This window comes from Cadophora gregata (genome assembly GCF_030347475.1).
Source record: "Cadophora gregata isolate MNR1 chromosome Unknown scaffold_18, whole genome shotgun sequence".
Classification (NCBI taxonomy): domain Eukaryota; kingdom Fungi; phylum Ascomycota; class Leotiomycetes; order Helotiales; family Ploettnerulaceae; genus Cadophora; species Cadophora gregata.
Window position 1 is genome coordinate 329,715 of NW_026695941.1, and position 24,629 is coordinate 354,343.

The 24,629-nt window shown below is 48.0% G+C and overlaps 10 protein-coding genes across 10 annotated transcripts; 3 read left to right on the plus strand and 7 right to left on the minus strand.

The window, feature by feature from the left end:
* Positions 1-931: 931 nt before the first annotated feature.
* On the minus strand, positions 932-1,651 carry ONS95_006528 (uncharacterized protein; the record flags this gene model as incomplete). The annotated part of the gene is made up of 1 exon (XM_058499993.1): positions 932-1,651. One exon carries the CDS (start codon positions 1,649-1,651, stop codon positions 932-934), a length of 720 nt encoding a protein of 239 aa, XP_058349827.1.
* Positions 1,652-2,240: 589 nt separating this feature from the next.
* ONS95_006529 (uncharacterized protein) lies at positions 2,241-4,438 on the minus strand (the record flags this gene model as incomplete). Its single annotated transcript, XM_058499994.1, has 3 exons — positions 2,241-3,750; positions 3,798-3,921; positions 3,970-4,438. 3 exons carry the CDS (start codon positions 4,436-4,438, stop codon positions 2,241-2,243), a joined length of 2,103 nt encoding a protein of 700 aa, XP_058349828.1.
* Positions 4,439-5,171: 733 nt separating this feature from the next.
* Positions 5,172-5,528, plus strand: ONS95_006530 (uncharacterized protein; the record flags this gene model as incomplete). Its single annotated transcript, XM_058499995.1, has 1 exon — positions 5,172-5,528. The coding sequence occupies one exon, from the start codon at positions 5,172-5,174 to the stop codon at positions 5,526-5,528; it is 357 nt and encodes a 118-aa protein (XP_058349829.1).
* Positions 5,529-6,367: 839 nt separating this feature from the next.
* On the minus strand, positions 6,368-6,792 carry ONS95_006531 (uncharacterized protein; the record flags this gene model as incomplete). Its single annotated transcript, XM_058499996.1, has 3 exons — positions 6,368-6,409; positions 6,465-6,550; positions 6,624-6,792. The coding sequence occupies 3 exons, from the start codon at positions 6,790-6,792 to the stop codon at positions 6,368-6,370; spliced, it is 297 nt and encodes a 98-aa protein (XP_058349830.1).
* Positions 6,793-8,535: 1,743 nt separating this feature from the next.
* On the minus strand, positions 8,536-10,507 carry ONS95_006532 (uncharacterized protein). Its single transcript, XM_058499997.1, has 2 exons — positions 10,474-10,507; positions 8,536-10,364 (listed from the first exon to the last, which is right to left on the minus strand). The coding sequence occupies exon 2, from the start codon at positions 10,231-10,233 to the stop codon at positions 8,941-8,943; it is 1,293 nt and encodes a 430-aa protein (XP_058349831.1). The 5' UTR covers positions 10,234-10,364; positions 10,474-10,507; the 3' UTR covers positions 8,536-8,940.
* Positions 10,508-11,557: 1,050 nt separating this feature from the next.
* On the minus strand, positions 11,558-14,014 carry ONS95_006534 (uncharacterized protein). Its single transcript, XM_058499999.1, has 3 exons — positions 13,708-14,014; positions 13,258-13,615; positions 11,558-13,155 (listed from the first exon to the last, which is right to left on the minus strand). Exons 1-3 carry the CDS (start codon positions 13,962-13,964, stop codon positions 12,823-12,825), a joined length of 948 nt encoding a protein of 315 aa, XP_058349832.1. The 5' UTR covers positions 13,965-14,014; the 3' UTR covers positions 11,558-12,822.
* On the plus strand, positions 11,570-12,280 carry ONS95_006533 (uncharacterized protein; the record flags this gene model as incomplete). Its single annotated transcript, XM_058499998.1, has 2 exons — positions 11,570-11,657; positions 11,733-12,280. 2 exons carry the CDS (start codon positions 11,570-11,572, stop codon positions 12,278-12,280), a joined length of 636 nt encoding a protein of 211 aa, XP_058349833.1.
* A 932-nt stretch (positions 14,015-14,946) lies between the features above and the next one.
* On the minus strand, positions 14,947-15,883 carry ONS95_006535 (uncharacterized protein; the record flags this gene model as incomplete). The annotated part of the gene is made up of 2 exons (XM_058500000.1): positions 14,947-15,658; positions 15,783-15,883. 2 exons carry the CDS (start codon positions 15,881-15,883, stop codon positions 14,947-14,949), a joined length of 813 nt encoding a protein of 270 aa, XP_058349834.1.
* Positions 15,884-17,017: 1,134 nt separating this feature from the next.
* On the minus strand, positions 17,018-19,542 carry ONS95_006536 (uncharacterized protein; the record flags this gene model as incomplete). The annotated part of the gene is made up of 2 exons (XM_058500001.1): positions 17,018-19,003; positions 19,090-19,542. The coding sequence occupies 2 exons, from the start codon at positions 19,540-19,542 to the stop codon at positions 18,614-18,616; spliced, it is 843 nt and encodes a 280-aa protein (XP_058349835.1). The 3' UTR covers positions 17,018-18,613.
* A 1,598-nt stretch (positions 19,543-21,140) lies between these two features.
* Positions 21,141-24,046, plus strand: ONS95_006537 (uncharacterized protein; the record flags this gene model as incomplete). Its single annotated transcript, XM_058500002.1, has 18 exons — positions 21,141-21,177; positions 21,260-21,585; positions 21,662-21,704; positions 21,818-21,871; positions 21,920-21,942; positions 21,989-22,026; positions 22,076-22,136; positions 22,192-22,233; positions 22,291-22,334; positions 22,388-22,465; positions 22,521-22,848; positions 22,901-22,979; positions 23,034-23,088; positions 23,152-23,320; positions 23,385-23,478; positions 23,547-23,601; positions 23,663-23,776; positions 23,899-24,046. The coding sequence occupies 18 exons, from the start codon at positions 21,141-21,143 to the stop codon at positions 24,044-24,046; spliced, it is 1,788 nt and encodes a 595-aa protein (XP_058349836.1).
* Positions 24,047-24,629: the final 583 nt, after the last annotated feature.

Genomic DNA, 24,629 nt, shown 5'->3' on the forward strand with positions numbered 1-24,629 from the left:
TCAAGGGTGATCATCTGGGTTCACAGAAAGTCAAAAAGAAAGTCAAAAAGTTAAATCATCGCGAATATCGGATGAAAGAAATATCAGATGCCATGAAATCGAGGCTGTTCTTGAACTTCCTTTTGCAATAAAATCGTTAATATTATTTATGTAATTACATGTCTCTATTGGATGCCCCCATTGTGCTGCCCTGGCTCTCAAGGAGAGGCGGGTGATCTGAGATGAGATGAGATGGTCTCTCATGTATTGAGACATTTTCTAAATATGTTTATACGGGAGATGACAAGATAAAGTTTACCTTGCTGTTTCTATTGGCTGTAGCGACTCTATTAAATCTGTCTTGAATACCCTGCCAGGTTCGGCTATCAACCTAGAACCAAAACAAACCCCACCTCTACCAAAAGTTGGATACAAATGCCAGCATAGATTCCATGAATCCACAACATCTCATCAAGAGAGACTCGCACAGCTGAGCCATATTTGTCGTGTGGTGAACGAAAGCAGGTATGCTGGTTTCTTGATATTAGAGCAATTGATTAATTTTGTTCTGTGTATTCGGGTTCCATCTTCGACATCGAAGTAGAGACCAGACGAGTCATTGGCAACTGATCAGTTATTTGAACGCCATTCACATCATGCAACCTCATCTCGTGAGTCAAATATACATAAGAGTTGGTCATTCTTTCAAGTATTCCCGATTTTCAAGTACTTGTAACTTTTCGAGAATAGGTGAAGGAGACTTAAGACGCGCTCTTCGACCATACAAACAATACTTGACCAACCTTAATCTTACAAGCGACCAATATGACCAACGAAACCATTTCTATGTCACTTCAAGTCTTGTGCACCTTCGTCTTTCTTTCTTATCGTAACACGCATGTCAACTTTAAGATTCAGTTTCCTCAACTGAGAGCAGACTTACCGAGAAGCCTCACATATTCGTCCGCCATCCATACATCGCCTTCTTTCTCACACTCTTCTCTAACTTCCAGGCCCTCAACTCTCTACCAACATCAGGAAGCTCTCCCGCACTAGCAATCCAGTCCTCATTGACATCACCAAGCTCATTGGCATGACAAAACTTGATCTGCACCTTCGGTACACGACCCTGGTGCCAGTTCTGAGAATCATCTTCGATCTCGCGAACGACAGTGACCTCCTTCAAACTTGTCATAGCTTTGAGAGCCATCCTCAGACCCGCAGTCATCGGGCTTGGCGGGACAACTCGGTCTGGATCCTCAGCGTCAAGGTACGCCTCATCGATGGCGACGTGCTTGATACGAGAAAGCTCATCCTGTTTCAAGATTCCGAAGAGTCTATGGAGACCATCTTCTTCCAAGGCAACATCTATATACAGAGTGTCGATATTGAAGTTGAAGTATATCTTTGCGGGTTGGAGAAATGAACCAAAGCTGAGTTTATAATGTTTCTTAGCCTCCTCTCTGGATTCCTTTGACACGCAAAATGCAACTGGGAGCGTAGCCTGGGAAAAGAAGCCTGCGGTGCAATATTCCGAGGCGAGAATCTCTACGATGCGAGGGACGAATGTGGCTTGCCAGATCATGCGGCGGAGTTCAATGGGGAAGCTGTTGAATTGGGGGAAGGTTTCGTGGCTGCCGAGGGACACAAGGGGACCGGCTGGGTTATCCATAGTGGGACTACTGTATTGGGAAGGTGTAGTGTGTGATAAGGATGTGTTTCAAATGTTAAGAAGAGGATGAAAAGGAGGTTTATATCGATGGAGAGGTGTGACTTTTAAAACCAACAGGACTTCGAACAGCAGCTCACCCGCCAATAGGAAGCTTAGCGAGCCAACCACTCACCTGTGCAGCATAACCGCTGCTATTCATAGCCCTCTATTTGCATCGTCTGTTTCACCAATGGGATGCAAAAGATCTTGATAAAAAAAAAATCATTTGGCGGACATTGATTCGCTCAAATAAAAGCGCCTGCGGAGGTACTGTTATCGGAGTGTTTTGGCCATTGGTGACGAAGGCAACTGCGCGAAGCGAGGAGGAGGTACCTTCCGTGCCCCTTTCGACCTTCAGTAGAAGTCATGGCGTTCGAAATATCCATGACTGAAGAAGTTCAAGCTACTAATGCCGTAGCATAGTATCGCTATCCGGCGCATACGGTCCCGTCGTGAAATATCGGTAGAAGTTTGAATTTCAGCCACGTCTGAAATAAGCGACTCCTTGAGGTCAACATAGCATTTCTCATCACAAAGTGCTAAGCTTTAATCAATCATCCTTCACAAACCTCCACCCCTCTTGCGTTTTACTCAGCCTGACCTGCATCCTCCTCGCCTCTGCCTTCATCTCCTCCATCCCAAACCTCTGCTCCGTGACCACTCGCGTCCCATCTTCCGCCTCCAGCCAAGTAAACACAAGCGGCAGAGCAAAAGACTTGAAGTCATGGCTCCCACTAGCCAACGCATACTTCGAGCTTGTTTTCACAACTGTGGCTGCGAAGAATAGCATGGTAAACAGAAACAGTGCGACAGGGAATGTGAACCATTCCCACCGTACATGCACGCACGTCTCGGAGAGTAATACTCGTCCAATGACAGCTTCTTGAGCACTGGCGTTGGAGGAGACCAATCCGCCGTTCTGTCTGATGAAGTTGGTCATAGCGATAGAGACGTTACGGAAATTTGAGTCGAGTGTGGTAGTGCTGACGTTTCCAGATTGGAAGAGCGCTACAGTGATATCATTCGACCCCGAGTCATACTGGGGTGCGGTGCCGGCATAGCCATCAAAATGGGATGCGAGGTAAAAGGCGATACTGGTAATTGAGGACGATATAGTCTGGTAGACACAGGACGCGTTCAGAGACGATACGTCGGATTCCGAAACGTTCTTAAACCCCGTGTCAGTCAACTGGGCAGCGTCTGCACCCACAGGATAGATCGTGTGGTATCCAAGCCATTTCGTTGTATCGTTCCATGAATAGCCGGCATCTTTCAGCATCTTCTTCTCATTGTTGTTCAAGCAGGACATATCGATTGTGGAGATATAGAAACTAGAGTCTCCAGTTTTTGGATCGGTGTTGTTCCAGTCTGGTATTTCAGAGCCGATCTCTCTTTCAGTCAAATTTCCGTTTTGGACGGTGGCGTTGTAGGTCTTGATACACATCTCCAACGAGCACTGCGCCGCACCATAACCTCGACAGCCCCATTCGAGACCTGGAGCGCAAGCATAGTTTGTGCGACTGACATCGCCTCCGCCGACCAAATACGGACCGTTGCTGTCTCCCATGATTGCCTCGAAGTTCCCTGATGAAGGGCCTATCGCAAATTGATGGGCCACCATTGGGGTGCCAAAAAGTCCAGATGGCAGCGTGAAGTTAAGGGGACCCTCAAGGGTAGACGTAGAGTTGTCGGACCATATCGTTGTTGAATTCGATTGCGTGATCGTCACATTTGAAGAAATGTCTGCACAGCCGCCACAGTATGCGATGCTTCGGTACTCAGGGAAGGTACAATTTCCAGTGCTACATGTGAAGGGAGTAATAACAGTAGATGGACTGAAGATGCCAACGTTAACAGCAGATTGCATGCCTAGGTCGACTGTGTTCAGGTTTGCACCAATATGGATTCCCCTATTGCTGAACGAATTGGTGCGGGGAATGAAGCCCTGAGAGATGGTGGATATCTGCTCGCATGAGCTGTACTTGACAATCTGCTGCGCAAATGGATCTATGGCAATTGCGATGACGGTAATGAGAGCTCCAAGGGTTACAAGCAGATTCCTTTGGATCAATTAACAGATGAATTCTCATAAAGAGGTCAGACTTGCCTGCCACGCAGAGAGAATATCAACTTCACTGCACCCCATGCACCCCGTGATGCTTCGTCAAATCTTTCAAGATCCTGTAGCGGTCGAGTCCTTGAAAACCAAGTCCACTTCAGCTGTCCGAGACCTACGGATAATCAGAACAGATGCTTTTCGCAGATTCACATCTGCTTACCTGAACATAGAATGACAAACATGGCCGTCTTCAACATGATGACATACAGAGAGATCAGCGAGTTCAGCGATATCTCATATGGTAGCTGCGGCAGTGGTCGATTCTGGAAGGGTGCCAGAGTTGCCGCAATAGCTCCCAAAGATACAATGCCAAAGACGCAACAGAAAGTTTCCACTTTCCAATCTTTTACGGCTCCCAGAAGTCTAGATTGAGACTGCTGCTCGACCCGGAAAGATTGCGATTTTGTGGATCCTTCATTGCCAGGTACAGGATAATACTCGGTTTCTCTGATTAGAGGATCGGTACTCGAATGGAAATTATTCTTTCTAGAAATGTCGCCAATGTCTTGAGAGGACGCGAGGGGCAGTTGAGACAGATCTGGAGGCGAGGTAGGAATCTGATATACCTCATTGCTCGATGGAACAGGCTTTCTCGGTATGCCTCCAGCACGGCGTGGAAGGTCCTCCATTACGTCTGATATTGCTTCTGCAATCGAAGGAAAATCTTGAATCTCGAAGCATTTCAGACGAACGGAATTTCAGACTACTGGAATGAAAACCCTTTGGGGGCTGTGCTTGGTAGTACTGTAATATATTTCTCGCTAGGGGCGAACCCACAGGTGTCGAAGTGAGATTTTAGGCGTCGATCGACATGATGGGATTCAGCTCCTCCTGTTTGAGAGCGGTCAACGGGCAGAAAGGAAGAGGCTGGCTTTCGATTGACAGCGCGTAGGGGCGGCTGAAGCTGACGGATCTTCAAGTCGGAATCAGGACTGAGCGGCAGAAATTGCGGCGCAGGACGGCACAGCGCATGATATGTGTAAATAGACTCCAATGACAGCGTCCTCAGATTATCATGGTTCGGGCCGAGGCACCACCAGCAGTAGTACTCGCTAAGTGTAACGAAGGATTTAAGTCGTGAAGCCTAGAAGCTTAATTCCACCAGCTTAATATTTGAAGGCTTCCCCCGATAGTCATCCGTCTCTCGCTAAAGGCGTTATTTACTGCTGGCGGCAATCGCCAACAACTCCATTTCATATCTCTCTCGGCCGGTCGAACCTCCAATCGAACTTGGAACTGCGGTAAATAATTAGCCAGCGACACAGAGAGAAAACTTGCCAAGCATTGCTACGCCTCAGAACCAGCGGAACTCAACAACATAAGACCTCATGCCCAACTCAACGGTCCATATCATCATTCACCATGGTATCTCTCTCCGTTTTATTCAGCGTTACCCTCATCATGGCTGTCACAGCGTTCACACAACTTGACAACCCAATTATTCCACGCCAGGACTCAGAGTCCTTAGACAGCACATCCACGTCTTCCAGGACAAGAAAGACCACGCGTACAACATCGCCTTATCCTACAGCAATATCAACGTCAACCACGAGGACTACATTGCTACCGTACACGTTCACATCAACGTTTCCTAGCTCTACTGCAGCCTCTACGGGCTCGTCCGCTTTGGCAACGCCTACGAGCGGAGGGTCAAAAGTGAGTTTTGATGGAATCATGCTTGGCTGTGTGGTTGTAGGAGGCCTGGTTTTGGCGGCATGAAAACATGCAAAGGAGGGGGAGAGCCGTAAGGTGATGATGGTATTGTCAATGTTGCAGTACCGCCTCCGCGGTTCATTGCATTCTGGGTTGACACCCGCGATCGATGTCCGGTTAGCGAAGAGGCAGGGGTGATGATCTCATATTCTCACTGTTGGGATCGATAGCAACAGCAGTGTATCATTGAGACTACTGCGTGAAATTTCTATTCGTTGCAACCCTGTTCTGGCCGAGTAACTCGGAAGATCGGGAGGATCACATGGAGGTTTAGTGATAGAGCGAGACGGGATGGAAACTCGAGGGAAAGCGGGGAAGGAAGCGAAGATGAGGTTGAAATGGAATGACGTTATATACCAGCTTGCAAGGAAGGTGTAACTAGATGTGGAAGGTATTGTGAAAAGAACTACTTCGTCACTTGGAAATCTGGAAATGCCCTATATCGTGTCAAAGAACAGCTTCCTATCCGAGAATACCGTGAGGAAGCCAAGATCCAATTCAATCATATGTGAAGAAGAGAGATTTGACACCTGGTTGTAACGTTTGGGGCAGGGATGGTACTTGTTAATTGATAATATGCAAGTCAAGAAGTATATTAGTCAGTGGTTGGACAGGAGAAAAAAGCCACCAAATACCAATGTCACGGCACTAGGAACAAACTCCAAATTAGGTAAGATTTTTTTAATTTTTGCATTCCATGTATCTAGTTAACAGAATTGTGCAACACAGCTAAATCTAGTAGAGACGGAAGAAGTACATAGATAGTATTGTCAAAAACCACTGTACAAATACATCCAGTTCCGAGAATACAACAGTCTCTAATTAATAAAATTGATCATCGACCTTTAGAGACCGGTTGGCTCGCTGCAGATAATGCCCTGGTCCAACTGTTTTATATGTTAGTGGCTCGGACGGTACAAGCGGAATAGGCGGGGGGCTTACGATGGGGAGGATACAGCACATGTCCATCTTGCCAACACCAGCACAGACATCGTTGAATTCTTGGACAGTGGCAAATGCTGCGGGTGCTAAAAGACGAAGTGTTAGAGTTGTGTTGTGAGGGGTAGATACCAGCTAGCCGGTCTTAAGAAAGGAACGTACGGGTATCGCAATTAAGGTCGGCAACACCAAGAACATCGACGTCGCAGCATAGCGGAGATCCGGCACCCAAGCAGACTGGGAATTGGCGCTCCTCAAGGAAAGTTGGGTGAGCCATGGAGCTGGCGAAAAGGGCGCTGAGGGCGAAGATGGTGCTGAATGAAGTTCTCATATTGGCGGTTGGTACTTGAAGATTTGAAAGTGATTGAAGATTGTATTGTTTAATTGTGAGGAATGTTTGTATGATTGTTGGTGAGGATGAAGATGAGGTGATCTTGGGAGAGGATTCGTGCTCATCTTATAGATTTCTAGCTCTCTCCTGTTGACTTCTCTCTTGCTTCGCCTGAGATGATCGTCATCAGCTATACCAGTATGACGATGTTGATCCATCTCACTTAGACGAATCTCTCAAGGGAGAGAGAACCTGCTTGCTTGACAATCGTCATTGTGGTAGGGGTTCTCCGGGGCTCGGTAATCATGTTTGGGAGAAATTCAGCGTAGATCCACAGTAGGACTTTCTTCATGCGTTGTTTCTGTACACAGCTCGGCTGCTTGCCGTGGATTGAGCTCGTCTCCTTCAAATCAGACGGTTCCTGGCATGATCGATCGTCACTGACGTTGCCACTCAAATGCAGGGCTCAGCTATTCTAGGATAGAGAACAGACAACGGGACGAGATCGACATTATCCAAAGTATCGATTAAATCCCCCTTGATTTGTGGACCAAGGGATGGAGGAAAGCCACACACAAGGATCGGACGAAACGCCTCAACGGTGTTACCCAGAACCATAGGAGGCTTTCAGATTCGTTGGGCCCCTGACTTATGATACGCTGGTATCTCTATTGTCCTTGGATGAATCCGTCATGACCCCGTCCGTGACATATGTGACGAAGTATATCAGCCGTTCGCTTAAAAAGCTGTTCCTGAACAAATGTCTCAGAGGACCACATTGCTGCCGCAGTGAGACTCCCGTAGCCTAGCCTTTCACAAATAAATTTCCGATATGCCAAAGTCTGTTTGATGGAGCCAGATCCAGTTGCTGTACAAACATAAAGCTGTGATAAGGAACCTTGAAATAATCTCAATTGACTTGCAGCTGTTACAACCGAGTTGCTGATCTTTCAGCTACAGCAACAGAGGTACACATTCCGAGAAAACATGTGCCCTAACATAGGGCCCAAACTTTGGGCCCCGAGGTCTCCAGAGCGCCACACACGCAAAAGTTTGTCTGGAGCCAATGGAGAAGCAGGAGAACAAGCAAGGCTGGTATGCAGGGCAGTCCGAGAGCCAATCCCAGAACATATTCGACTTGATATTCGCAAACTATCCCGTGTGGCGAACGTTTTCCGTTGGCAACTGCTGGCAGTGTCCATCCGGCTCGCTTCGAGAAGACTCTCCACGTTGCAGACCAGCGGCTCGAGGAAGTTGAACGTTGGAAGGACCCCTGCAGTTGAGCCGTGTGATAAGCGGGGTAGAAAGTAGAAGGACCAGGTTCGAGGGTTGTTGACACGCATGCAAGGATCAAGAAGAACGCCGATCCTACTTCTGGGCAAGGGTACTGGCTCGTCTCAACCAATCTGGATGACAGTCCCAGGAAATGTTTGCTTCTGGAGCCGAAGAGGGTATAACATCCGCCATTAAGTCTCCGTCATCATTCCAAAAGGGACGTCCCTTTCTGCTTTGGCCCTTCACTTGGCCCGGCAGTGAAGTCGAGGCAAGCGAGGTCCTGCTGGGATGCCGGTAGCCACGGAGCAGATTCTTGACTTGGTTGTCGACATCTGATTGATTCCCATCTGCGGCCTCCCGAGATTAATCTATGCAGGTTGAAATGTACCGGTTGTGATGCAATGCGCAATCTTGGGAAGACAGCATTTGCTGATAGATTTGGAGACAATATTGATATGACGATATGAACCGTGGAGAAAAACTTGGAAGGAAATGTTGTCAATGTAACATCAACGCAAGCCACTGATGAGGTAAGGTTAAGCGTCTCGCCAAGCTTTGGCGGTGGCTGGTGAGTTTCCTGGAAGTTGGAGTGTCGCTCCCAACCGCAAGATCATCCTTCTCAAACCAAACACGTTTATTCGACAATCTATTTACTACAGAATGATTTGCCACCTTTATTCATCAAATCATAGAACTGTAATTATGCAGTGTTTCCCAACCCAAAAATAGACTTAACGCCAGACGACCCGAATTGCAAACCGACCACAGAACAACGGACCTTCGGAGCCTTTTCTCTAACTTCGTTGACTACTTCCAAATCTCATGGCTTTACCGAACTTCGTCCCAAGGAGGCTTCTTTATTTGGTAAGGTGTTTAGATGTGTTTGCATGGCACAAATCTTTGGATGCCAAACTGGCGATCCAAGAATTCAAACTGGCGTTGATTCATGATGCTCAGCGACCCAATTTTGGCCTGCAAGCCACCTTTCGCAGGAGCCTCACCGACCCAGAGCTGTTTATCTGCCTCGTCCAAGTGTCCCAAGTTATCCATGATGCGTTCAGCATTCATTCTAGGCTCAAAGTAGATGGCCTGCTCTGCCCCCGTCACTAGAACCGGGCATCGAACTCTATCCAGATATTCGGTGCCTTCCGGTGACTGCAGAGTCATGGTCTGCATGAAACGCATCATCTCAGCGGGGCTTTGGACTCCGTAACACCATTCGTTCTGAGCGAACTCCCAAGCGAGCTGGAAGTTGAACTTGCTCATGAATCTGCTAACTGAGTTGAAGAGGTTGTCGCTAATGGTTCCGCTGAGCCAGCCGTTGATGAAGAATCCAGGCATTCGGCTCTTGACGATGTCAAACATGTTGTAGAAACCGTCGCAAGAGATACAGGCTTTGATTCTGGAGTCCGAAGCTGCGCGGAGAGCGAAGTATCCTCCCATCGTTGCTCCGAGAACTGCAATACGGTCCAAGTCCAGTTCGAGTCTCTCGTTCTCAGGCTCAAGGACGTTAAAGAGATAGTCGAGAACCTTTCCTGTCACGTACTCCCAGTCGGGACGGAGCGTTGTGCCATCACGTCTGATCGAGAGTCCTTGTCCCGGTCCATCGAAAGACAGAACGGCATACCCTCGAGGAATTGCTCCAGCAGCACCATAGAAATACAACTCCTCTCCAGTCGAGTCCAACCCACCAGTCTGTAAGATCACAGGCACACGACCTGGGACTCGACTCTCGGCTGTTGGCATATACAAACGAGCTGGAAGCTGAAGGCCCTTATCGTATGGGATGCTGAAAGAGAGGACTTCTGAGTCGAGAAGGGCTACGCCACGGTCGTGGGCATAAGCACTCTTCTGTATGGATGCAAGAAGACGCGGATCTTGAGGGTTGAGATGCAAGAAGAACTCGCTGGATCGATAATAGTTGGATGCGCGGAGGAAAGCCCATCGCCCTGCGACCTTGTCCCCAGAGGCAAGCGCCTCCTCTCCGAGCTTTGATGCCTCGTCACCCCAAGCATTCCACGTCTCGTACCAAAGCTCAGGGTCGTCATCCTTCAGCTTCGATCGTGCATCAAGACACTCTCCGATCTCAGCTCCTTGGAAAGGAGCAGATCCCAGAACACGGAGAAATTCGAAGTCGAAGAATCCAGATTTGAAAAACTTAAACATTTTGCTGGCTTGTGGTTGTTATATTGCAAATAATCTTCGACGCTTGGCTCTCCGAACAAGAGAAAATTAGAAGAGGCTGAGATACTGAAGAAAAGCTTCTTCGGTTCCAACTATATCACAGAATTGTCCTGCTTTAAAGTGTCAATAAGATTTCGGCGCCGGTCCAAACTTCGGGATGGATCACGTGCCGTCGGCGCGTTTTGAGGAGACTCAGGTGTTTTTGGTAGTAGATATCCTTACTTACGCATCGTGGAATAATCTACAATCACATTATCTTCTCAATAAACATGCCGAGTTGTCCATCTGTTTCTGCAGTATATGGTCAAAATTGACCGAAACGCCCCGACAGACCCGTGAAGTCTGCCCGAGCTTTGTATCAACAAATGTCATGACCTCGGCTTACAGTAAAGAGTCTCCAGAATCTTTCCAGGTTGTTTTCAGGCTGTAAAGAAAGCTCCGGGAACATTTCAATTGCCCTATCGCCTCCCAGGAGTATATCAATTTGAGTTTTGCCCAATTTCTTGATTGGTCAACTCCTCAGATGCCTTGGTAGTATCTAATACTTACTTACTGGTAACACCAGCTGAAACTGTATTCATCTAGACACCTTCTCGGTATTCAACGAAAATATGGACTTCGACAACCCCGGAAACTTCTTCACAGTGGAGAATTGCCTGCCCCATTGCCTTGTTGTGGTTTCCTGGATGCTGGAAATGTTTAAGAAACTCAAATCACAGACTCAGTCTCAGTCTCTCCGAGTGGGCGAAACTTGAAGCAGTCATATTAAGGCGGCTACCGCTGGTGTGTAAACGATTGGGAATGCAAAATACAAGGAGGTTTGCTGAGTACTGAAATATGTCGACAGCGCTGTCTTCAGTCCATCGGGTTGGTTGCTATCATTCTTCCATCACTCTATTTAGGAGCCTATGAAGAATGAGATGGTAATCATTTCGAGCTGTATAATGTACAACAAGAGCCACCTAGAGAAAGAGTGATGATTCCTGGATTTACAGTCAGTATGACAGTGTTGATTGGGGAATTTTCAACTCGTTTGCTTGTCTTTTCTCCCGATTATTGGACTCGCATAGGCATACTCACCCATATAACATCTTTCCCAGATAAATCTTCGAACAAAGCTTCTCAACCTCGAATGACATGCAGAATACCTACGTCGTCTCTTCACTTTAATCGTGCATCTAACAAGCTAGCAGCCATTTGATGCATCCCAGCTCGGTTCGGCTCGGGAGAACGCTCGGTCCGTCAAGCGATCACAGTTTATAACTTTTCCTAGACCTCATCATGACGAATGCCATTGTATCAATTACACATCCTCGAAATGAATTCAAAACCACCCAGTGCAATCACAAAAGCCTGGTTCAGATGGAAAGCACTGAGACTACCATGGCGTAAAACATACCTCGTCGGTAAGTCCTCAATAGCAAGCTTGATTGCCCAAATGAAGCTCCAGTCTACAATCCCCAACTAACAACACACTCCAGGCCACGACCTGCAAGGCAACTCCTTCTGGGAATTCCACGACGCACTCTCAACAGACAAACACCGCATGCGGCGGAAAGTCCAATACCCACGCTCAACACACTACAGCGAAATCAAAATCTCGCCACAATGGCACCAATGGCTGCGGCACACTCGACGCGACCCTCCTTCCCTGATAGAACAGTCGCAGGACCTTATACGGCAGAGGAATCTGAAGATACTGGCTGCGCAGGCTGATGCGAGATGGGCTGCGAAACCGAGTTTTCTGGATGCGCCTGCGCGGAGCCAGCCGGAGCCTGCGTTGGAAGTTAAGGATCCGGGAGGTGCTGGGGATGTGGCTTCGAGGCTGGGAGAGCAGACGAATGGTGCGAAGAGGGAAGGAGAAAGTTTGGACAACACACGGAATCCGGATGGAGTAAGGCATCGATTCAATGAAGAGCCAGAACAAGAGGAGAGCAAGAAAGAGGATCCGTGGAAGAACGCGAGAGGGGGCCCAAGTGAAGAGTGGCAGCCTCAAGCGTGGACGGGGAATATTGCAGCGAGGAGGTGATAATGATACCATACATAATTCCGCTCTAGAGCATTAAAGTTTGCTCGGTTTCTTGCAAGGCGAATCCGTTTTCTTTTACGGGTAGTTGGGTCCATGGACTATGGTGTTGAGAGCTTCTGTAGCTGGATCTTGGTGGTATCGTTTCTGGCAAGTGCCATTCTGATCATGAATTTCACCAGAAATATGCTACTCTTTAGTCTGCGCCATCGATATGCAGCTTTCTGCTTTGAAATTATTGCGATTGCTGTCTAACTCGAGTGTCTGCCTTTCGCTCCCGATCAGACACCATCCATCCAAGTGGATCATCTGCCAGATATTTTGCAGACCAGATTGCTAATATTATCTTTTATTAATATCTCATGTTTGATACGTTTCATGTACTGCAACTGTTTCTATCAAGTTCATTCAGTCATGAAATCCTTATGCAACGCTCCAAATGCACCTTTTCCGTAACAAAGAAACGAATATGGGGACGAGTGAATACGAAAGCAATAGCTCTGGGGATTGCCCTGCAATGGAAGTCTCCAGCTGCAAGACGCTTTTCACTTCGCAGCCATATCATCCGCAAAGCCCGCCCAGCCATCCCAAAAGCTGGAATAGTAATCCACGGACAATCCAGTCAGGAAGATACTCCCAGCCACCTGTCTGAGATCCTTAACCATGGAATTCTCCTTCTTGCTTGACAGCGAAGCCGGGAAGGTGTGCACAACGGCTGCCATAGCTGAACGTTCGCTGTTCGAAGAGGATCGGAATGCTGCGATCGTCTTGTGGAAGCCGTAGATCTGGTATGTGTCGTATGTTCCTTCGAAGACTACGGAGAGGTTGCAGGCTGGCATGAAGCGTTGGTCTGGGATCATTCCTGGATTGTGGATGATCTGTTGAGGTCAGTCTTGGTTCTGAAATGGGAACTCTCTGGCGTATTCAGCTGGAACCAAGGAGATTCCAAGCTGCTCAGAACTGGGAATGGTATAACTCACCAAAGGATCACCTCCAAGTCCAGCGTCGGACCTAATTGCCGCAGCAACCTTCTCAAGATACTCCTGGCTCTCAGCAGTCCAGGTCGCGGGCGTCTCATCCAAGAATATCCCCCTCATCCCAAGATTCGAAATCGTGCTGTTCGTAGCCCACTTCGAATAAGTCGAGATATCCGCCAAAGCAAGCGAAATATTCCTGTTGGTCCAGCTGGTCGAAACATACCCAACAGTTCTGATATTCGGGTATGAGTTAAGCCTAGGGATTTCTCTCGTATAGTTTCCATCCGGCTCTGGCGTGTCTCCAGGACCACTGGCCGGGTTCACCACAGCGGTGAAATTCAGATCGGGGTGTCGTTCAGCTCTGTGATCAAATTAGCTCACAAATCCACGGAATGTCGCAACGAAAACAAGAGAAAATAAATCTTCTGGAATTGAATTGAGGAAATTGCTCACGCCTCAAACAAAGGATCCCACGCTCCAGGATGGGGGTACACATAAAGCGGAACCAGGACATCAGATCTCGGCGCACCATTCTTCTTCTTCCCAAACATGACCGCAACAGGCACCACAATAGCAATCACAACAACCAATAACAGAATCGCCAGGATCCACAGAGGCACACCGCAGAGTTTCGACTTGCACGATCTGCGTGGTTTCCGCTTCGAATTCTCATATTCCGAAGAATGGAGCTCTGGAGAAGAGGACTTCATGAGTACGGCTTTTTTTATTTTTATTTTTTTTCTGCGTGTCGTCGGCGGACCTTTTTTAAGAATAGTGAGTGAGGTTGGTCGACGTGGTGGGGTAGCAAGGGAGGGGAGCGGCTGAGTCGTTCGATGGAATGGAAAGCGGGGGCTGACAAGCTGAGCTTTTCTGAATCGAGGAATTCCCCCTTCTCTCGAAATATTGATTTTCCTCTTTTTGCCGTGAGCGAGGAGATTCGTTGGCAGAAAACAGCGGTGGAACGAATGACAGCGTGGTCACACAAAAAGCTGTGTCGATGGCGAAATTATCCAACAGCTGGTCCAGTGTTGCGTATAATACAGTAAGTGATGAAATCAAATAACAAAAGATTTCTGGGCGATTTCACACAATGTTTAGAGATACAGAGGCACAAGTATGAGGAAAACAGAACAGAGAGAGTACATTTTCTTTCTTCTTCCAAGTTTTAAAATAGATCCATCAGATCGAACGATCACGTAAACACGGCATGCAAAGCGTTTCAATACGAGGCGCCTAGAGGCTCAAAAGAGGTCCGTACGCTGCGGGTGTGCTGCCAAGCGAAGAAGATCTGGAAATTACTCCACTTTGTTGTGGGTGTGCCAGCATGGTAGGCGTGGATCTCTCCGAATGGTGATGTGCTGAGCTTGGCGAATGCTCCGAGAGTTGGGTCCGTCTTTGGCAGCCTCGCGTTCTGAAGTTTCAGCCCTGCCTGTGGCGGCAGCTTGATTCAAGGTGGAAATGTTTCCCGACACGGAAGCGTTTATTGACTTTGCGGCATGAAGGAAGCGATCAAGTGATCAGTAGCGCTGACATGCGAAGTGCTTACTTCATACGAAGATGTAAATATATTGCACAGATATACAGTAGTTGTTCATAAGATCCAGTATCCTTCCTACAGAGATCCAACCCACAGTAATTACCGCACCAACTGGAATATGACCGGTATCCAATCAATTTCCCTAGGACACCCTTTCAATCATGTGTTTCTCTCTTCACTCTCGGAGAACCCCTCATCTCTGGCGATCGTGGCCCTAACATCCAGTCTTGCATTGCCAACCATTCACTCCAGGTACTTTCTGCCTGTTGGATCTCCTTCTCTCCTGCATCCTTCAAGGGACTGAGGAACGGTACTGTCTCATCCGGGCCCATATCGTATGCCTGCTTTACCTTCAACCAGTTTGTACTCTTCGCAGCAAACATATAATTTCTACGCTCGATCTCGTGTAGAGAACCAATGCCCCCTTGCCAGTCGTCCCCGAAGAAGCCGTGTAATATTCCCGGTGTATCATGTCCAGTCACTACCAGCCGCCGGATATATGGAAGTAGGGAAACCGCATGCGTTTGTTGCTGATTAAGAGGAAACAGGTTGTGCTGTCGAAGATGGGGAATGTCTTGCCCGGCACCGCGCGGTGAAGATGCATTGGAGTTTATGACGGGGAAGGGTTGTTTCTGGAACGGTAGTTGGATATTGAGGAAGGCTGCAAGGGCCTGCACGGTCCACTCGTGCTGCGCATGGTCAAGGAAGAATCGCAGGCAGCTCTGGAACTTAGGGTACCATTCCAGCACATCGAATGGAGGGCTGTTGCTCTGCTGCTGTGATCGAGAAGGACTGCCGTATTGTGCAAAAGGTGGGGTTTGGAATGCTTGAGAAGAAGATCCGGCTTGGCTGTTGAACGCCATCCTTCTGTACGTCGGACATCAAGCAGTCAGAAGAGGTCGACTCGACAAGGAAATAGGGGACAGGGGCAGGCAAGGATGAATTAAAAGTGATTTCAGTTACCGTATGTCTGGACGGCGGGACTAGTTACCCTCGGTAGGCGGCTGCACTGCCCTTCTTAAAGAGGAGATGTTGGTTGTAGGGAGTGGAGTGGAGACGAGACTCGACCAAGTCTCCGACAATACGATTCATGCACTGTATGATGCTTGTGGAAGAAGAAACGATAATGGCCGCAGTCGATAAGATACTAATTGTTCGCCACAACAGCTAGAAGACGTAGATATGCTGCAGCATGTGAAGGCTCGAGGTCCTTTAGCCATTGCAACGCTGCGTCTCATTGACAGGGCGGGCGGGTCCTTTATATAGTGCGGAAGGTGCGATTGCGAATGAGTGAGTACGGTACAGTACAGTACCTGGGTAGTCAAGAGCGATCTGGAATCAGGACGGACTGGAAGAGAATATGGTGGAGGAAAGGAGGACGTCAACTTCTGCTCTGCTCTGCTCTGCTCTGCTCAGATTGGCATGCGAGCACAATGCATGGCATGCCATGGTTGCATCCAGGATGGGACGAACGACGTCCGAGATGGCAGATAGAGATCGCAGCAAGGGAGAGCAGGGCGGCGGACCGTGGCCCACGAGTGGAGGAGGGCAGGCTGAGGCTGGGAGTGCCCTTCCCGAGTCCGGTCCAGTTAGCCAGGCCCGTAAGAAGCACTTACACGGTGGGAGTGGAGCGATGAGGCGTGGGATGTCGACGCTGGTTCAGGAGAAAGAGGTCGTAGTCGTGGCCACTTGACTCGAATAATAGCGACCAAGAGGGGGGAAACTTGGGGAAGCTTTTCCTCCGACGGCGAGCTAGAGGGGAACATTGACCCTGCAGCTGAGAAACACTGCATCGCACTGGACCCTGCCCCTGCACTGCTGAAGCCATGTCCTGTGGCACAACCACGCAGTGGCTCGAGCAGCAGATCACTCACTTAACGAACACCCAATTGTCCAATAGTTAGTGGAGGTTAAATTCGCCCTACACTGTCATCGTGAACTTGACACCTTTTTGCAGTAAACAGAACAAATCAAGACATGGAAGCTGAAGTTTTTCGTATCTACAATTGCCCCCATGCAGCACAACGGCTGACCTCACGATGCTTGAGTGCTTGTCATAAAGTTATTGTTGCTACTGTCTGCTGCAAAACATGACACACCAGCTGTGCACAGAAGCTTTCTCTTACCCCTCCTCTATCTGTATTTGCCATATTGGCTTTAGCCACACATGACGCACATACGCAGCTGTGTATGAAATAAGCACGCATACCCGTCGGTTAGCTCCTTAAAGAGTTCCGAGATGCATTGGCTCATTTCTTTCCTTCTACAGTATTTGCACTTGTTTCTCCAACGTTGCAGTCCGTCAGAAGGTGGCAAGAAATCCCCCCTACTTGACTCAATATATCCAATTCTCGGCTATTAATAGTAAGATCGACAGTTCTCCAGCTTCAACCGGACTTGTAACTTCAGATATCTCACGAACCAGAGACACCATATCCACTTCTCACCTGTTCATTCAGCAGCCTCAACAGTCGATAGCCTCGTCCTTTTCTGATCAATCTGATGATCTGCAAGATACATCTCCCCACTTCTCGGGACACATCCTGAAATGCACTGCAACGCTGGTCACCCGCTTCTCTTCATGGTCCTGGGAACAACTAGTTGCATATTGTATCTGGAACAAGGACCCCCAAAGAATCCGATGAACCCTCGTCACAGCAAGCAAGCCCTATCTGCATGTATCCGTCATTGCCAGAGCTGTCAGCCTGTCACATTCGGCCCGTCGACCTGGAGACGACCTTTCGTACCACAGCCCTCTGTCTGGGCTCGCAAGATAACCTCGAAGGAGAGACAAAAGCAAGGCTGGACCGGCGCCTGTATTAATTGCCCTTTCTTCTAACTGGCCGGCTCGTCCTGAAGGGTGCGAGCCCCCTTTTCAAGCATCACCGCAGTGTAACAGGGATATTGTCCCAGCACCCCCATCTCTGGGACAGCCCATATGTCGTGCATATTAAGTTGTGCTCTGCATCTAGGAGTGATTTGAGATTTAGTGTAGCACCCTCGGCATCATTTTCGCATATGCTGACGTTGAGAGAAGTGATCCGTGTGTTGAGGCCAACGCCCCATCCCTCCCGAGCTGAAGGATGAAGTTTATGGCTGAAGCCCAACCTATCGGGTGCTTTTCAGGGCTTAGGTGCGATCTACAAGCGGCTCTCACTGCCGACATCCAACCTCTCGTTTCCAATGAATTTCCATCACACAGGTTGGAGATTCGGTCCTTTCCTTTTGGAATTGAATATAAATACCCTCTGTATTTTCTTTTCTTCCATTATTCCGACGAGTCTCAGATTGATTGCCTTCTCTTTATCTCGGCTTGGCTGACGTCCTCGGATCTATTGGTTGGCTGGATCAACAAGTTCATCTGGGTTCCAGCCCGCATCTCAAAAGTCTCAGATCTCCCGTTGTTAGTCCAGTACGTATAGACAAGGGGGCGGCAATACAATACAATACATTACACTTATTGATTTTTTGAATCACATCAAGTTTAATCAACCACGAACAATTATTTGGAATAATTCAAATAACAATCTCCTTTATCATTTCGTGAACACTGGTCACTAATCGCGGGCATTCGGCCAGTCCGAACCCTCTCCTACCTTAACGTTGCTTTTAAAACAAAACCTCCATACTCACACCCCAACAAGTACAGCCTTCTTCTTTGGACCTCGGAATTTTACCGTGTTACTGTCTAATCTCGCCCAAACGGCTAAAGATCGACAGCAGGCAGCACCTGTCATCCAGGATATTGGCGATAGTTGCTGTATGACGGGAATGCTACCTACTGCTATGTTACAAAGTCCCTTGTATTTAATCATCATGGCATTAATCGCAATCTGTAGGATCCCAATCCGTCACTAGATACTCATCACACCCATCTAGAATCTTCATACCCTCCTCATCGATCTCAAACCCCTCTACCGTCTTATTCGCCACAATCCTCTCCTTCGTCACACTCTTCGGTAACGGCACGTATCCATGCTGCAAGCTCCATCTTACCAGCAACTGCGCAGGCGTACATCCATACTTCTTACTTAATTGTACAACCTTGGGGTTCTTCATCCGTAGAGCGCGCGCGAGAGGCGCATATGCTTCGACTACTATACCGTGTTTTTGGCAGAAGGATGTAATGTCCGTTCGGGTGTTGAAGGGGTGGACTTCGATCTGGTTGACTGCTGGGATGGTTTTTGGATTCGAGTCGAGGAGTTCTTGGAGCTGCGGCAGACTTCTCGTCAGTACAAGAGATCTCTAATTTGTGTCTGCGAAGGAGAAACAAGAAGGAGAAATCTGGGATCACGCACATGCTTAACACCATAATTGCTCACCCCACCAGCCCGCACCTCCCCTTCAGCAACAGCATCCTCCACCGCCCTCCAACACTCCAACCTCTTCCCCTTCCCCCCATACGGACTATGCAACAAATACAGATCCAAATACCCCATCCCGCTCTTCCTAATACTCTCCTTAATCTTCCTCCTCGTCTCATCATACCCCCTATTCTCCTTCAACTTGGTCGTAAACCACACATCCTCCCTCTTGACCTCCGGATTCTTTTCAAGGTATTTCAAGATTGAGGATCCGACTTCTTTCTCATTGGCGTACCACTCTGCTGAGTCGACGGCGCGGTACCCGGCTTCGAGGGCGTAGGTTACGGCGTTGGAGGTTTCGCTGCCGGAGGTCATGTACACGCCGAGGTGGATTCGGGGCATGAGGACGCCGTTGTTGAGTTTGATGGGGTTAGTGGAGAGTGACATTTTTGTGGATGTGGTTGTGAATTGGCGGGGTTTGAGTGTGCTGAGGAGGCGATGGGACATTTGACGATCATGGATTTGGTGGTGTAGATACGAGGGGATTAAGAAAATGGGGGCTTGTTTCTAGGATATTTCATTTTGTTCCTGTTCCTGGAGGTCTCTCCACTTCGGTGTACAAGGAATGTTGATGACGTCGATGCATTGATTGGTGGGGTAGAATGAGGGGCATTTGAGAGCTCGAGCTGAAGAGCTCTTCATCATCCTTGGCAAATATCGAAATATACTTCCTGAAGTTTACAACTCTGTGTAATTGCACTCATGCTTTGCCAAGTCCAAGATCTAATAGACTTTAGAGAGCCAAAACTCGGAATGCCCGAACCAGCACCAATCAACCGCTTTCCCCTGCATTCTGAGAGGATCGATTTCCTACAAAGCTCTAAACTCCTCTCCAGGAGCGAGGTCCCGGTCTGATATCGCAGTTATCGGTACACCTTTTCTGTCACCTCCCATGTTTGTGATTCAGACTCAACAAGCTTCACTTCCTCAGTTCCTGGCTGAGTGGAGTTGCAGTGATTTCAAGCGAGAGCGAAACCCTTAGTTGGATCCAAAACGAGTTCTTCTCACGCTCTAATGCTACTTCTCAACTTCAACTGTCGTTTTTGGTCATGTTGAGACTATATAAGATTAGTAAGTCTTAGTTTGCTATTGATTTTACCTTCTCGGAGATGCTTAAGCGAGTATTTTGAGAGCTCTACCTTCTTAGTACAAGTGCGCACATTTTGACTTGTATATTTATTACATGTTCGTCGATTCAAGTCACTAAAGAAAGGGCCTTGGCTATTTGAAGATATTTGGATCTGATAGGGCTAAATCCTTCTAGAACTTGAAGAGGTGGGAGCATTAGCTCTTCCCCGCATGTCAACCCCGCACTGCAATACCTTGTTGACATCCGTTACCCCACGTTCCACTCGTGGATCAGCCAGGCAGTTGGACACCCGTCTCACGATGCCTCCAAATTTCTCGCTGCGTTATAATTCCGGACCATTGTTGTCGTATACTTTCCTTAACCTACACCGTGAATGCGACAGGAAGTTCGTAAACAAAGAATTCTGTAACCATTACGTCTTCAATTTTGCTTTCGAGCGCTATTATGATGCTATGGCTAAGAAAAATCATGTGCCGTGCATATTATATATGTGGATATACACTCGTGAAATGGAGAGGTTCTCGATGGAGAAAGCCCGTTGCTTACTAGCAATCGGAATCGAGTAGTTCAAGGAGGTTGTATCTCAGAGATGGAAATCGCAAACGGTAAGATACGCAAGGTAAGCATAGGAGCCCTCTCATACCTCAGCTACGTACAACATCATGTAACGTTAATGATACATGGGCAGTGACCCCGGCGCCTATCACAAGCAAGGCTCGGGTCATACTTGATGTCTACCCGGACGATCAGTCCAACATAGCTACACCCCTCCCCAAGTTCCCCTCATTCCCTCAAGATTGTGATTCGCTCAATGCTGTACCAAGTCCTTGCGACTGAATCGTATTCGTGAGGAGAGCAGATGCAAGTCTCGTTTCCGGTGTAGTTTGGGCCGAGTATGGACCCGAGCAAAGCAGGCACAGTTGTTGGCATAGGTATGGCCTGTTCCGGTTGTGTAGCGTGAGCTTTGCTCTGCAGAATAGATTGAACTTTTACTTAAACTAGTGGTATATAAAGCTTCATGGATCTGCATTCCGAGCTATTATCACATATCAGAAGACGCTCTCTGTCCAACTGTCAGCTTCAACTCGATTAGCAATCTCATCATGAGCCAACCAGCTGCGGTACCCAGCCAGTCCGAGAAGCCTACGCAGGCTCACCTCGAGGACATGTCTATACAGCCTCAGGACGATCCTGACGCCAAAGTCGACGGATATGATAGCTATGGTCTAGTGAAGTCTAGGTACGATGAACTGTCTATCCCCCGCACTGTGTGGGTCTTTAGGCGTGTCGTCCTGGTTTCATTAGCTGTCTACACAGGTTATGTCTGCGAAGGTTTTGAGGTAAGTGGGTAGAGCTCTGTGGTGACCAAAGGGGGATGATATGTGTAGATGCTGACTTGTCGTGTCTGTGGGACAGCTTGGAGCTGGAGGCAGTGTCGTTGCAAACAAGGGTTTTATTAGTATGTTTTCCCTTGCCCTTCCGTTCCATTGATTTCGGAAACCTCGATTTGGCATAGCTCCTGATCACCGATCCTGACGGGGTCCAACTTTTAAATACTGATTCGAGGAACAGAGGAGTTTGGTACCACTGGTGGCGCTGGGGTTAGAGCACTTGATCCTCCCTGGTGTGAGCACGTTTTCTTCCACAAACACACCCAATGCTAACGATTGAAAGTATCCACTTGGAGTGCTCTTTTGGTATTCCTACTATTCACCAGAAGAATTCCCCTGCTGATTGGTTCAGAATGTCGGCCAGATCATCACTTTCACTTACATCTCTTGGTACGCATACCTCTGTACCGGTTTACAGACTGTAGCTAATGTGCAATAGGTTCGCAGATCGTTATGGTCGTAAGGCTTCGTTCTACCTTGCTTGGATTTGGCTCGTCGTTGTAAGCGATTGATAGGGTAATAGCATGAACGAGGAGGGCTCGTTAACATATCTAGGGTTGCGTTTTCCTCAACACAGCTAAAAGTCCGTCCGTTTGGGTGAGTCACTCCATTGCTTCCTACAATCGATATGTTACTTGCTAATGTATCATATAGGCACTGGCAAAGCTTTGCAATGGTGCAGGTATCGGTATACTTCAGTACGCTCTGACCTTGCCCAAGCATTTCCCAACTCTTTTCTGACCTTGCACAGAGTTACATGCCAAGTCTACATCATGGAGATCTGCCCCAACAGAATCCGAGGTGGTATGATCACTTTCTCGTCGGTTTGGTACGTTCCACTCCTTCACAGCCTGCTCGATTTTTACCTGCTGATGTCCCACAAGGAATAACATTGGCGGCATCGTCACCTCCGTAATGATGCAACAACTCAACCAAAAACACCCCGACAACTACCTCCTAGCAATGCGCATTCTCTGGATCCCCATCGGGATAATGATCGTGTTTTGGATCTTCATTCCGGAATCTCCTTGGTTCCATGCTCGACGCGGTAATAAGGAGAAAGCTATGAAGAGCATGAGACAGCTGTATAGTGGTGTTGACGAGTATGACTTTGAAGAAGAGTATGGCATTATTGCGAGAACGATTGAGCATGAGAAGTCGCAGCTGGAGGATGAGCCGAGATTCATACATGTTTTCCAGGGTCTTAACCTTGTGGGTCAATTTATTTCGTTTGAGATAGGGGAGAGTGCTGATGGCATGCTAGAAACGTACACTTACTGTCATGGTACTTGCGGTATGCCAACAACTCGCTGGTTTGGCCATCATTAGTACTTATTCAACATGTATGTCATCCATGTTTACAACCCCCACGACACCATACTAATCTGATCTTAAAGACTTTTTCTCTCTTGCTGGCCTTGAGGATCCTTTTCTCGGAACAGTCATTCTCTCGTGAGTCCACTTTCCCAAAACATGCTTTTCTCTCTGTCCACGAGGCGGCTAATTCTATTCTAGCTGCTGCAATCTCCTTGCCGTCATTCTCTGGTCCTTGAGTACCGACAAGATTGGTCGTCGTCTGATCATCAATTGTTGCCAGACATTTGTCTGTGCCATTCTCTTCGTTGTAGGTGGACTGCACTGGACGGGAGCAACATCCGGGAATACTGCGGCTGCTACTGGCCTTGTAAGTTTCCCAAGATCAGCTGCTGCAATTTCCTCCTTAAATTTCGGACTGATGTATGCTATAGCTGGTAATTTGCTGTTTCTGGACTTTCTCGTTCCAACTCATCGCCATGTCGTACTACCTCTACTCGGCTGAGCTTCCCTCTGCGCTTCTACGAAGTATGTTCAACGTCCCATTTCTATCTTTCCCTCTTGCGAGAGATGACCAAGTAAGTAACCGTACATAGTCAAAACGGGACCTGTGACTTTCTTCTCGAACTCCATTATGGGCATAGCTACATGGTCAGTAACCCTCCGCTCAACTCTTTTGACAGAAAGTCCTACTAATTACTTTTTTCCACAGCTACGCAACACCGCCAATGCTCCTCTCACTCAGTCTCAAAACTGGCTTCGTATACGGCGCTTTCTCCGTTCCAATATGCATCATCATGTGGCTCTACCTGCCTGAGACGAAAGGGTAAGTCTTCTTCACCTAGCTTAGTCAAACAAAGCCTGGACAAGGAAACAAAATATAACCCACATCGATCCACCGTACTGTATGAACGTGACTGGCTGGCTGACTTCCCTTTCTTCGCGCAGCCGTTCCGCAGCCGAGATTGATGAGCTGTACGAACGCAAGATTCCGGCTTGGAGGTGGGAGAAGACCGTCACCGCGGCCGAAGAACAAATGCAACTTGTGGTACAAGTTAAGGGCGCTGTGAGGGACGCGAAGGGAGAGAAGGTGTAGCCCAGGGTTCGTGGGTCCATTGATCGTCGTATTTTGGATTGAAGACATATGTTTGTTGCCTGAGAAGAGTCTGCTGCGCTACCGAGATTTGATGAGGAGCGGGTGGTATTTGGAAATCATTGATACTTTAAAGCGCCGCGACGACTTCAGGTATTTGCATGTGGTGTTTACTCCCAACTGTTGTTGAAGGTGCTAAAGCTAAGTCAAGCAACTTTCAACACCTCGATATCATTTTAATCAGAATTTTCGTTTGACCGTCTGAATGTGAAGTATGTGCGGGTGTAGCCACGTTTGATGGATTCCAAGTCGTACACAAGATGACAGGAGCACACTGCTTGGACAACAAGAAGCAGCTTGAGCTGTCGACGACGGCATACCTCTATGCTAATCGGCATTGTGAGTAGTAAGTACTAAGGACCTGTGTCCTCGTACACCTTACAATCTCGATCTCCGCTCTCAGGGACCGTGGCGAGTGATGTTTCCCACCCCAAGCTCAGTTGATGTGGGCAACAACAACACTCCAAGAATTTAAGCGAGAAAGATGCAGATCTCCATTCGGCTTTTCGGACATTCGAGAAGTGCA